Raw genomic sequence first — 14,475 nt, 5'->3', positions numbered from 1 at the left:
GTTGGCCATAAGGACAGGTTTTTTTTTTAAGAGATTATATTGAGTTTTAGTCCCCCTCTCCCCCAAAATATAAAAGGCCAGGATTAGATTCCAGGGAAAATTTCATCAGTTATAGACCCCTGTAGACCCCTACTCAAACTTAAAACTTTTTAAAATGTAAATAAAATAAAAATAATAAACAAAAATAACTCTGAAGAAGAAACTAGCTTTTAAAAAAGTGAACCTGAGAAGTATGTTTGGAAGACAACTATACTATTTATTAATATGGTGATGGATAGGAATACTCATGGGCTAATAGTATATAAATTAGTCTTGGATCATTTTTATCAACAGCTGGCAGAGCTACCTCCTCCTATGCTCTCATATTCTTCTAAAGTCACTGGTAAAAAAGGAAGAACCAAATCATGGTGATCACCCAAATTTGCCATGCCTTGGGGAAAACTATTCTATCATGTTCCAGAGTTCTGCCAATAACATGGAATTATTATAAGGAGTAAACTTTAGCCCTAAGATCATAGCCTAAATCCATTTAAATTACTTTTTTGCAATGAGTGCCTTTATATGCAATCCTATTAAGCTAGAGTTAATAGAAGAGGATTCTTTTCTTTTCTTTTTTTTTTTGGGGGGGGGTTGCTCAGGCAATTGGGGTTAAGTAACTTGCCCAGGATCATATAGCTAGGATGTGTTAAGTATCTGAGACCAGATTTAAACTCAGGTCCTCCTGACTTCAGGGATAGTGCTCTATCTACTTAGAAGATGATTCTTTAGTGTTCCCAGTATATCATTAAATATCATCCAAATGAGAAACTAGAACAAAATTTTGAAACTATTTTGAGTTCTACTTTTTGATTCAAATGAGAGCTATATTGTAATGATGTCAGGAAGTAAATAAAGGTTTCATAGTGGTGATGTAATTATTTTCCAAGCAGAAATCATTAAAAATATTACAGGCTGAGATATACTTTCAAAGAAAACTGAGAAACTAAAAGAAAATGATGTATGCATTAGTAAACTTAATGCTTTTACATATGCATATGTGTACATGTATGCGCGTGTGTGTGTGCACACACACACACACACACACACACACTCAGCCTAAGCTCACAATAATGGTTTTTATTATCTCATTTTCCATTTAAGGAAACTGAAGTTCAGAGAGTTTAAATGACTTCCCCAAGATTCCTAAACTTAATAGATATTAGCAACATGACTAGGAATCCAATGATCCATTAGACTATGAAGTATATATACATATATATACATATATGTATATATATAAAAGGATTCTTTCCATCAAATTATCATGCTTAAACATGTTTCTTTAAAAAGTAGCAAAAGGAACTGAAGTATTTAACATAACTAATTAGTGCCTATGAATGCAGGATCAATTCTAAGGACAATGTACTCTTCATTTTATATCACAACTACATCAAGGGTAATGATAACTATTCCAATGGCTTAATTTTTGTCCAACTGTCCAGAAAAAAAGAAATCTAAAAAATCCTAACATGCTATAATTTGTTAAAACTATAAAGGTAGAAGGTTTAAATAATGGCATCAATAAAGCAACATAAACATCCATTTCCCCAGTCACTGCAAAAGTCATGAAATCATAGCCACCTTGAGTTAGACATTTTATCTCTCACTAAAATCCTTTAAATTTTATTAAATAAACAAAGGTTCATAGAGTAGGAAGAATCAAGTAATATAACTAAAGAAGGTAGCTGGGTAATATAGTTGTTAGAGCATTGGACTTAGAATCAGAAAGACTCGTCTTCCTAAGTTCAAATCTGATGTCAGATACTTATTAACTGTGTGTGATCCTGGGCAAATCTCAACTCTGATTGCCTCAGTTTCCTCACCTATGAAATGAGCTAGACAAGAAAATTGCAAATCACTTCATTATCTTTGCTAAGAAAAACACAAAATGGGGTCACAGAGAGTCAGACACTATTGAAATGATTGAACAATGAAAAATGTGTTTAAAGCTATGTATATTTTTTTAAAATTCTAAACAAATATAAGCTCATTTATTTTCATTTATTGGAGGTCTTCAGGAAAAGCTTAATAGCTTAAATTTTAAAAAGAGTTCATTTTTGGGAATACTTGTTGGACTACATAATGGACTATAAAGTACATGAATTTATTTTTAAAAATATTTGGATAATACATTTTAATATAATTGGTTCTCCTTACAACTCTATGTACTGTATTTAATGTATGTATTTTATTAATCCATAAATTTCACTAGTGACAAAGGATCCATGACAAAGTGACAACTTTTACAAAATATGAAAATTGTGTGATTCTATGCCCTTTTATTTTCAATTTTCAATTCTTGTTTAAGTATCATTTCAGTCAACAAGCATTTATTAAAGCCTACTATGTGACAGGCACTAGGCGTCTTCTATCCGCTTCAATCTTGATAGCCACTGAAATGACATTACTTACAATTGATTCCTTCTAAATCATGAAAACTTAGTTACATGTAATATATTTACTGACCTTGAATTATAAACTTTTATAATTACATTTTTGTTGTTGTTCAGTCATTTTCAGTCATGTCCAACTCTTAGTGACGCCATTTGAGGTATTCTTGGCAAAGATACTGGAGTGGTTTGTCATTTCCTTCTCCAGTTTATTTTCCATATGAGGAAACTGAGGCAAATAGAATGATTTGCCCAGTTAGTAATTGTCTGAGGCCAGATTTGAATTCAGGAAGAAAGGTTTTACAGAGACTCCATGTCTGACATTCTATTCACTGTATCTCCTAGCTACCATAATTATATAATTCATCATATAAAAAGATGTAGTTTCCACCCAAGAGACAACAGAATGAAAAATCAAAATGATCCTAGATAGCTGGTTACTATATAAAAGCACAATAATCCATAAGATAGCTTTCTTAATTAGCTGTTAAAAGACAAAAGCAAAGTTAGAGGTGCAAAAGTGCAGAGAGATCATTTAGTCTAGGATTCTCCTTTTGCAAGAAAGAAACAGTCCCAGAACCTGAAAAGAAGAAATTGAGCCCTGGGAAGAAAATGTAATTATCCCTATGTCCACATCATTTAACTGATGTGAGACTGGGGCTCAGGAGATGCAAAGATGTAGAACCTAGGCTTCATGGTGGCTGACCCAGTGCTTTTTCTATTAGACAAAACTCTACTGCATTATTTCTTTATTTTATCTTTGAATGACTTTAGAAGAACTTAAATATTCAGTATTGGATAAGATATGTATATATAGGTATAGATATATAGACATAGATAAGGATGTGTGTGTGATGGTAATGAAATACTTTAAAATGAAAAAGCATATCAAGAAAAGAAAACCTATCTGAAAAAAATTCAATTAATTGGAAAACAAATTAAGTTGTCCACTTCAAAATTTTATTACTGAGTCTTATGTAACTAGAAATTCTCTACATTATAGTACTGAAAGATTTTGTTCATTTTTAAAGCCAATTTGCAAATTTGAACATCACTGTAAGCCTAAATTATATTTCTATTGTTTAAAAGCCGAATTTCTTTTTTTTGTTTTTTTAAACCACATAATGAAAAAATGCTAAATTGAATTTCTATATTTTGTTCTATTTGTGTACTCATTTATTTTTGTTCAAGTTTTTTTTTATTTTCAAAACACATGGAAAGATAATTTTTTCAAAATTGATGCTTGAAAAACCTTGTGTTCCCATTTCCCCCCCTTTCCTCCACCTCTTCCCCTAGATGGCATGTAATCCAATATATGTTAAACATGGTAAAAATATATGCTAAATACAATATAGGCATACATATTTATACAATTATCTTGCTGCACAAGAAAAATCAGATAAGAAAGGAAGGAAGGAAGGAAGGAAGGAAGGAAGGAAGGAAGGAAGGAAGGAAGGAAGGAAGGAAGGAAGGAAGGAAGGAAGGAAGGAAGGAAGGAAGGAAGGAAGGAAGGAAGGAAGGAAGGGAGGGAGGGAGGGAGGGAGGGAGGGGAGGGAGGGGAGGGAGGGAGGGAGGGAGGGAAGGGAGGGAAGGGAGGGAAGGGAGGGAGGGAAGGGAGGGAAGGGAGGAAAGGGAGGGAGGGAAGGAAGGAAGGGAAGGGAGGGAAGGAAGGAAGGAAGGAAGAAAGAAAATTCATTCAAACCACAATAAAAAGAGTGAAAATGCTATGTTGCGATCCACCCTCAATTCTACTCTCTGGATGTAGATAGTTCTCTCCATCATAGTAAGATCACAGTAAAAACCAAAAATTCTTAAAGAGGCAGAAGTCTAAGATTCAGAAACCCACATAAAATAATGATGATGATGATGATGATAACTACCGGAAGCACCTTATATGGGCATGAGTCATTCAAAATTTACAAAGTTCTTTTGTAAATATGACTATTTCATTCTTACAAGAACCTTTAGAGAGCATAGTCATTTTATTTTATTTTTATGAGGAGGAGGCTATGGCTGAGAGAGACAGATTTTCCCATAGGTCAATTGATATAACCAGGTCACAGGAGTAGCAAAGTCAAAGCTAACACTTAGATCTGCTGATTTCTTTTCAAAAGCAGATGTGAAACAATTAAGTATAAATGCAAGTTAATAATCACACAACATCAAGTATTGCTGGCAAGAGACATATCACAAGTCAAAAGAGCAAATATACCCAAAACATGGATATCATGTTAACAAAATACACTTTGTGAGATGCATGCATGAATAATATACAATATATGCTGAAATGATAATCTGGATTTTTATTTCAAATGATTCTGAAATACAAGAGGTGATCTACAAATCTGTATTTGTATTGTCTTTAATTATGGGAACAAATTAAACTTCCTTTATTGACAACATTTCAAACCATATTGTCAATGCTGTTTTCAACCATTAGCTACTATTATGTGTGTTTTATTTACATGAATTCTTGTGAAGATATATACATCCTGGATCAAAACTTGTTTGAAATTTTGCTCTAATCTTTTCTACTTTTAATAGGCTTCTGGCTAATTGTTATATAATTAACAGAACCATTTTTAAAATGTGTGAAGTCCTCCAGCTATCTTTGTTTCTCTTTTTTTTTCACCATCCAAATTTTAAAATAATAAACAATATGGAAAATTTAGAAACTGATAAAAATGAGCCTGGGGTAATTATTTTAATTTTGCATTTCTGATCCTGTGCCACAATTAGATCCTGGGCATTAAAAAAAAACTTAGAATTTCCTTGTAATTTTCCTGGGTATAGAGACAAAAGAAAAAAATTAATTGTCATTGTAATAACATTTGTATCTGCAGTTTAAATCACAATTAATCTAAATTCCAGATATTTGGGTTGCTTACCCAATAGCATATCATAACTTGCACAAAAGATATTTTACATCTATTTTGTTTTTCCTAGATATATAACTAGATTCAAGTGATTTCAGGTGATTATGGAACTAATTCAGGAGATACGTCAATATTCCCGAGCTTTATTCATTCATAAAAATCTCAAATAAAAAGCTTCTGAAGAACCGCACCATGCTGGATATGCTTCATAATGGTGGCAAAGATTTTAAGAAAAACTTCAAAATATCATGTTTATTTAAAGTAGGATACTGCTCATACCACCCGAACTTTGAGGTTTAAAGTCATTCAATCTAACAAATATATTTTGAATGGCTACTATAGGGACCAAACTACATTAGGCAGCTAAATGGAATGGAAAAGGTGATGAGCTTTAAGTTAATATGACATAAATGTTAACCTAATTCTGCCACTGACAAATTGTATAAACTTAAGTCTCTTAACTATTTGGGATCTTCATTTCCTTATCTATAAAATGAAGCAGCTGAACTAAATAACTTCCAATTTCCCTTCTAGCTGTGGGTTTCTGATGCTATGAATTATATAAAAACTGTAGTTACAACAGAGAAGAAACAAAACAAGATTTTTGGTATGTATTCAGACTCTGTTGAGAGAAAGATTTACATAAAATAAAAAACAAAACAAAATAATTAAATGCCAAAACATGACTAAAGTCAAACTCTGACTGAACTGGTGAGTTAGTTGTGACCTAGAGGCACCAAGGAGAAGAGACCGGATTAAAACTGGGTCATTCCTCCTTGTTTGAAGAACACACAAATAAGATAAAGCTATATATTTCAGCAATGTTGAATAAAATAGAGAACAAAGCCCTACAGGAGAGTGTTCATGGAATGCTATATAGGGCAAAGGAAAGAGACTACAATAGACTGAGAAAGAAAAACATATATAAGTAAAAAATATGAGATATAATTGAACAAATAAGTTAGAATTAGGTTATGGAAAATTTTTGGATAAAGATTATAAAATTGAAGTTGAAAGAGATTTTACTGTACCATAAATCTCATATTTTACATATCAGGAAATTAAGGCCAATAAAAATTAAATGTTTTGCCATATATAGGTAAATAAATAGCTGAGCTTGGATCCACACCAAGGGCCTCTAACGCCAATAATTAATTGATTACATTAGCTTGCATCAAGTTTGAATTTATTCAACAGTCAATGGAGAGTTGAGGGGAAAGAAAAGAAATGAGGCACAGAGAAATTAATTTGGAAACTATTACAAAAATCCAAGTTTGTGGTGATGATGGTATTGACAGATATAGTGACAGCCAAGAAGAAGGATTAAACAATACTTCCAAGGAGGAATTAACAATATAGAGACTGAATAAAGAATGATGAATAATTTCCAAATGACTAAGAGTTTGAGATATGACTAGGGGAGAAAAGGATGTTAGGATTGGAGATGTGCAAAAAAGTGTAGGTTGGGGATGTGAGAATGAGAATAGAAGTTCCCTTTTGGTTTTGAACTTGAGTGAAAATATTCAAAGAGAAGCATCTAGCTGTTAAAAATACAGATATAAAACATAGTTAAAGGGTCAAAATGGGTGATATAGTAAGAGGAAAGTCAAACTTTAGAGCTTAAATAGACATTAGGTTATTATTTAACCCAAATCATTTATTTTATACTTAAGAAAATTAAGGCATGGTGTATGACTGACCAAAGATCACACAACTTATTATTATAAATTGACATTTAAATCCAAACAAGTGTTTCATCTGGTCTATACCACAAGATTCTCTTCATCAGCTTAACTCACAATTGCTAACTAGAACTTTGCATGAAGACCACAGAAGGACAATGTACCACATTGAAATATTTCCTTTAGCTTATGGATAATTCTCACCAGAATTACTTATATCAGACTTACTTTCCATTTTTTGCTACAATGACTCACTTTCTTTTCCGTTCTTTAGGACCAACTTATTGTTATTATTGTTGTTGTTCAATCATTTCTGACTGTGACCCCATTTGGAGTATTCTTGGCAAAGATACTAAAGTGGTTTTTCATCTCCATCTCCAGCTCATTTTACAGATAAGGAAAAAATGTTAAGTGCCATGCCCAAGGCCACCTAGCTGGTAATTGTCTGAAACTAAATTTTAACTCAGGAAAATGAATCATCCTGACTTCAGAGCTTACACTATATCCACCTAGCTGCCCCTATGATAAAAGTTGTATAAGTTATCACCTCTTCTACTAATAGCCTTTAAAATACTGACTGACAATTACCATATATACATTAAACCTTTTCTTCTTCAGGTCAAACCCTCCAAAGTCTTTGAACCAAACCTTCTATAGCACAAACTTAAGATCCTTTCCCTCAAAATATTCTCTAACTTAGTAAAGCCTTTTCTAAAATATGGAGCTCATAACTCAACAGAATCAATCAAACATTTGTTAAGTGTCTAATACATGCAAGGCAATGTGCAAAGCACAAAGGATTAGGGCAGATGAGAAGAATGGCAATTCTTCTCCCAAAAATGAACAGGAATAAAGTTCCAAGGAATTGTCCTTTGCAAATATCCTTTAGGAAAGAAAGAATGGAAAACGTTAAGAAAGGCCACACAAAGTGATCAATGAGTAAATCTGTGACCATAAAGTTTTTCCATATTTTAAAGTATAGTTTGATTTTTTTTTTTGTAATTCTCCAAAAGTAAAACTTATTGTTTCTCTAAGAATAGCTATTTTTTTCCACATACATTATTTAGCCCGTAAAATTGATTCAACTGAATGGATGAAGGGGATAATAACCCATTTTATGAGCCCAATACTTAAGAATTGGTTGGGGGAGTGGGAGGAGTCCTAGGAAGCAGAAAGAAATATAAATAAATATGTCCCTCTACCTTAGCATGATGTAGATCGACTCCATACATAGATAATTTTTTGGCATTTTCTAAGAAATGCATCTCTGCTTCTGCTGGTGTCATTCCCCTAAAGAAGAAAAATAAATTAAAAGTTTACACATGGTCAAGAAATAAGAAGTCATTTTGATAGAATTAGTTATGTGGTTAGATATGTGATAGAATTAGTTATCTGATAAACAAGCCCTTATCTAAGGAATTTCTTCTAAAATAATAAATTACATACTTCTATGCTGATAGATGCTCTGAATAATAAGAAAACAATTTAACATAAAAATTCAATTAAGTATTTTAATATTTTGAGCCAGACAGAGTTAATTCAGCCAAAGATGATTAATTTCCTGAAGACACTAGAACTAGATTTGTGGGAGAAATTAAGAGTTTATCTAGATAATATTTCCATTCCCAAAGTAAATATAAACTACTGTAAGTATTTCTACTATTCACCTGTGGCTCTTGTGTAGTTCAATCACTTTATCTTCCAATTCTTTTGTGTGGTTTGGTGCAAAACGGAATTCACTGACATAATCACTTCCACATTCATCTGGGTCATAGTCTCCAAGTTCAGACTGAACAGTATAGGATCCCAAAAGGGCGAGTGTAACGAAAGAACATGGCAGTCTTCCTGATACTATATCATCTCTCAGCTGTAAACAGAGGTAGTACCTTCCAAAGACAAAGAATAGTGCTTAGACAGTTTGTCACATTGTTTTCAGCATACACTGGTAAGTGGTATTTACCATTGCCCACTACAATTATTTTTACATACATGTTTACACAATACCCTGGAACTAAAAGAAAAATCTATGTTATCTTACAACAAAACAAAACAACAACAAAAACGCAGATACAGTGACTTTCTAGCTTCTAAAATATACAATATATAATATACAATATACAAACTATCCTACTAAGAATATTTTATTATGAAGATGAAGACATCTGTTTCTATTGGAAGTAAGTCAAAGTCATGCTTTAGCTTCATGTTTGAATCCAATAAATTTAAGAGAATTATTCTTTGCCACTGAGCAACTAAGAATCCAAGTCACTGATAACACTGGATGATTTACAGTATTTGAAGAATGATACAATCATGGACTAGGTTGAAAGAACAAACTATGAGTAGTGATATATGGGCTGATTTTTACTGCAAGGTAAAATCAGAGGACTTAAATCAACTTTAAAGAGGAAATTAGTTAAGTTTTATTAATAAAGTACTTATGTGTATATGTATGTATGTAACTATACATTTCCACTAGTATCTCCTAAAAACATACTTTACAAAAGTATGTGGTATTAAGTTTCACAATGTAATTTTCCAATAAATAACTGTTGGTTTATTTTTTGCAAAACAAAGTTTTTTTTAAAGGATGTCAGAAATTTTACTTGTGATATCCCAGCAATATTTGTTTGATATGTGTGTGTGTCTGTGTGTACATGTGTATACATATATATATATATATGTATGTATGTATGCTCCAAAAAGCATAAATTACCATTTTTGCTCTCAATTTATAGCATTTCTATTTGACTATAATTTACTTTCATATTATGGACTTCAATAGGGGCTTTAAATTAGCTTTCTAAATTCTAAACAGAGATGTATTGTCATAATGACTAATTCTAATGCATAATGTACCTTAAGTTAGAAAATCCTTTGTTTTAAATGTGGGTATTGCAAATGCTATTCCAAGTGATTTTAACAAAGTAGCTTTTAAATAAGTTTTCTTAAAAATATTTCTAAGTAAATATTATTATTGCTAATATCATTAATGTTCAGGAATAACAATGTGAGCCTGGATATATTCTATCTTCATGAATTGTAGAGATGTTAGGATATATGTTTATCAAATCATCTCTCTTAGATAGTTTAAGCATTAATTTTCTTAGAAATAGATGATTAGATAAAATTCTAAGATGCTTTATAGATTTATGATTATGATAACTTATGTCTAAATATCTAGAAGCTGACCAATTTGTTGTTACTAGTATTTTTCATATATACTATATTTTAGAAAAATTTTTGAATATCTATATAGGTTATAAAAATATTTCCCAAAAGATGAAGTGGAATTATGGATTATTTTTTCAAATACAAATTTAACAATGCCACTAGAGATAAATCAAATGATGTTAAATCTAGACTTTGAGAAAGAGAAATTGTATAGCTTCTCCAACTTTAAACCTAGCTTTTGTCTACATTCTACTTTGTCACATGAAGTGAACTGAAACTTTTCATCTTAATACTATATACTGTGTATTCCAAAGTATTTGACTCTGTCTGAAAATTCTATGCTAGAGATTTACCCATTGGAAAGAGGCAATCAAAACATACTGTGTTAGCATATAATTATTTAGACCACACTAAGTTGCTATCAGAAAATACTAGGAAGTGTTGCTGTCAGAGAATACTAGAAACATGGTGGTCCAAAGTTATACAATTTTAATTATTTTAAATTAAATTTTCTTTTATCAATATAACTTATATTGCCAAGAACAGAAGGAATACAGAAAATGGGGGGGCTTTAAAAGACAATTTCTCAGATAGGATGAAATTGGGTTGGAATATTGCTGGGGTGAAAGAAATGATAAGCTGGCTGGTGACATGGAATGACTTAGACTTAAGGAAGATGCTATTCACCTTCAGAGGAAGAGATAATAGGAGGAAATAAGCAAAGTACAGTCTTGCATGCATATGCATATGTGTGTGTGTGTCTATACTTAATTGTAGCCTTCTTTAGGCTGGTGGTGAGAAGGCAGTAGAAAAAAACAAAAAAAAAGCCAACAGGGAAACAAAAAAAAAAGCTGGGGAAACAATGTGTATTATTCATTATAAGGTTTTCTGAAATGGAAATTATTTTTTATATTGAATCCTCTCTTATGATCTGCTGTATACATGATTATGCTCTTTTTATTTTCTCATTTTGTATTTAACACCAGAAAAATTATCAAAAAATATGCAGAAGTATCAACCCAACACCAAAAATTCAACCATGAATATTCTTCATTTATGACATAATTTCTTTTATTATTATTATCTAGCTATCAAATGAAAATGGCTATTTAAAGCCTATCTGAAATAAGCAAAGTTATTCTCAAGGGAACTTAGGAAAGAGATACATCCTCACACTGTGTTTGAGACTTTCAAATTTCTTTTCAAATACCTGGTGATGTCTTCAGATAGCTGGGCAGGGTCTGGCGGGTAGAATTTCACATTAAATGAAAACTGCCAAGCACCACCTGCAGAAAAACGTAAGTTCACAGAATGTCTTTCCATTTCTAGTTCCAATTTGTTGCCAAATTAGCATCTATTCATAACCACCACATTTAGAAACCTATAGATTATCCATGACAAAATAGAGATAGGATATTTAACTCTTTAAATCTCAAGGATTTTTTTTTAACCATTCCAATTTTATTCTTAAAAAATTTTTTTTTACTGGCAAATTTAACAAGCAGTGAGATTACTTCATTGAATTCTACCCTTTCTTTTGTTTTCTCTATCTCAGGAATTCTTAAACTTCTATATATGATAGCCCCCTTTAGCACTCTGTGGAAGACTATAGATAGAATGCTTTTCAGAATAATGTTTTTAAATGAATAAAATAAAATATATAAGATTACGAAGTAAATCAATGGTACTGAAATAGTAATATGTGATATGGTCTTTAGACCCCTTAAACTACAGGTAAAGAATGTGTGCTCTATTTGATTATAAAGACAAAGGAAATCAGTAATGACATTATCCAAAGGTATGGCAAATTCTTAAATTAGACTGTTCTTACAAGATATTCAGTTCTTCATTTAAAGATAAAAAAATAAATAAAAATTTAAAGATAAAAATAAAAAAGATAAAATTTCTGCCTTCCAGAAGATTGTATTAGGCAGGGCTTCTTAAACTTTTTCCATTTGAAACTACTTTCAGCCAGAGAAATTTTTTTTCACAACCTCAAGTTATAGGTGTATAAAAGAGGTAATATGAATCAATATTGACTGATAATAAAACCTAATGGCACAACTCCCATATTAAGTTACATACTCCATATGGAGTTGCAATTCATAGTTTAAGAAGCTTTGTTGGATAGCAGTGGTATCAAACTCAAATAAAAATGGGGGCCAATAATGCAGAATAAGGATTCCACTGGGCCACATATTGATTTAGTTTTAAAGTGTAATATTATTTATGTTTTATTATATTTTTTATTTGTTAAATAATTCCAAGTTCGGTTTTAATCTGGTTCAGGCTGCACTTAGGAGTGTTGTGGACCACATGTGGCTTATAGACCTTTGATCTAGGGACACAGATATTGTGTTACAGTTATATGCTTTTATAATTTTAAAAATAATTTAATAATTTTTGCTGGAGAGGAAGGATTGGTGATAGTCATGTTGAGAGGAGCTTATAATTTTTGCTTGAGCAGAAGTATAACCTAATATAAATTTCAGTTAAAGGAATAAAATAATTTGGCAGGTGGAGAAGAAAAGAATCAGGAATATAAAAAAGTGGGTAGAGACAAGTAAAAACAGGGAAATAATGAGAAAATAGAGTGGTTTGGAATCAATAAATTGAGGAAGATCATGGAATGGTGCCATCACCATTAAATACTTTTTGTCGGGGGGGGGGGAAATGATGGTTACATATATACACATATATGTATGTATATTTAGACACATACACATATATTCATACACCGGATGTTACTCCAAAGAAACATGAAAAATGCATAAATGTGTATAGAATAATTTTATATTCATACACATGTACACACAGACACACAGCTGTGTCTAATGGTAGCCATGTCTAGGGTGGGTTGGGGAGTGGGTAAGAACAGAAAAAATACATGATAGTTTTATTGTATATTTGAAAAGAATAGCAAGTTGTGCATAGTAGATTTGAAGTTTCTTGTGTAATTATTTTTTTATTGTAGTATGTTATGAAAATGCTTATTTTATTCCATAAATTAAAAATAAAATTTAATAATAATAAAAATGTTTTAAGAATTTTTTTTTTTATTTTTGTTGGTCTTGGAAGTCTTGTACTCATGGAAGGAATAATGTATTTTGATCAAGTATACTGATATGTTGAGAAACAAAACTGTTCCAGAGTCAAAGAAATTCCTAAATGGAGATGGAAAATTGCAATATGACCTTTCACCATGACATAGAATATGTCTAAGAGATGGAGCTAACTATGTTTAAATGATCTGGGAACCATTCCGAATTTAAAAGCCCCTGAAAACCTATAAAATATATCTTTCTCTATATATATTCTCTAAATATGTCTAAGATGTATTTGGCATACACCATAAGCAAAGCATGGATGCATTATTAAGAATATGTCTCCAAATCTTGTGAGCTCAATGCCATATGCTAATATATTGGCTATTTATTGAATATTTAAAGTTTTCCATGAATTTTAAAAATCATATGTCCAAAAATTTTACATGTTTTTACTTTGATTCAAATAGTTCATGTATGATTATATACATGCATGCACATGTCCACAAAGAGAACTATAGAATTGTCTGACAATTTTAAAATGGGAGAAGTTCTAGTCAGACATAAGTAATATGTATAAATAAGAACTTGTTTATACAGATACATAATTTTACATGCCCTTTAAAATCTATTTTTATCCAAAAATTTTTCCTGCCTTATTAATGGACTCTTAGTGATGATCATTTAATTTTCTTCAAAATGAGTGATATACATATAATGTAATCTTTATAATGGAAAACATACAAAGTCTGATAACTCAATTCTTTTCTTTGGTTTTCTACTCTTAGAAAGGGCAATTAGAAGACAGAATATAAAATTACTACAAGAAAATTCTAGCAATAAGTTCCATCCAATTTAAACTATTCTATTCAAACAGACTTTTTGTTAATAATACCATAGTTTCTTATTTGTCATATATTACATTTTCAAAGTATTTTGCAACAATTAGAAGACTAATAATTATTATGCATTAATTATGAACAACATAGGCCTTTATGCATATATTATTCCATGATCTTTTTGCTGCATAGTGCTTTCTGCAGAAAAAATTCCCGAGAAAATTTCATCTTAAATTTTTTAATACTCTCTAAAGCAAAAAATAATGATATTTTCAACTATTTCTCACAATGGCAGGCACTCCTGACTTCAATCTCACTTAATCTATTGCTGTCACACAACTTCTCTGACAAGCTGCTGGATAGGAAAAATATTAAGTCACATTTTAAATGTGTGTTAAAGGAGGTTTAATTGCATAAATTATCAGGAGGAC

At 31.2% G+C, this 14,475-nt stretch overlaps 1 protein-coding gene across 31 annotated transcripts in view; it reads right to left on the bottom strand.

Annotated features, from left to right (window-relative positions):
- The window catches only part of EPB41L3 (erythrocyte membrane protein band 4.1 like 3), a 349,128-nt gene that overhangs the window by 94,841 nt on the left and 239,812 nt on the right, over positions 1-14,475 (bottom strand). For all 31 annotated transcript variants that reach the window (XM_074275655.1, XM_074275428.1, XM_074275433.1 and 28 more), the window contains 3 exons: positions 11,372-11,447; positions 8,655-8,873; positions 8,190-8,277 (listed from right to left, as the gene is read on the bottom strand). In XM_074275655.1, coding sequence (XP_074131756.1) covers positions 8,190-8,277; positions 8,655-8,873; positions 11,372-11,447 — 383 coding nt within the window. The remainder of the gene's footprint in view (positions 1-8,189; positions 8,278-8,654; positions 8,874-11,371; positions 11,448-14,475) is intronic.

This window comes from Sminthopsis crassicaudata, chromosome 1 (genome assembly GCF_048593235.1).
Source record: "Sminthopsis crassicaudata isolate SCR6 chromosome 1, ASM4859323v1, whole genome shotgun sequence".
NCBI classification, from domain to species: Eukaryota; Metazoa; Chordata; class Mammalia; order Dasyuromorphia; family Dasyuridae; genus Sminthopsis; species Sminthopsis crassicaudata.
Note: the sequence above shows the minus strand (reverse complement) of the source record. Positions and strands in the feature narration are given on the sequence as shown.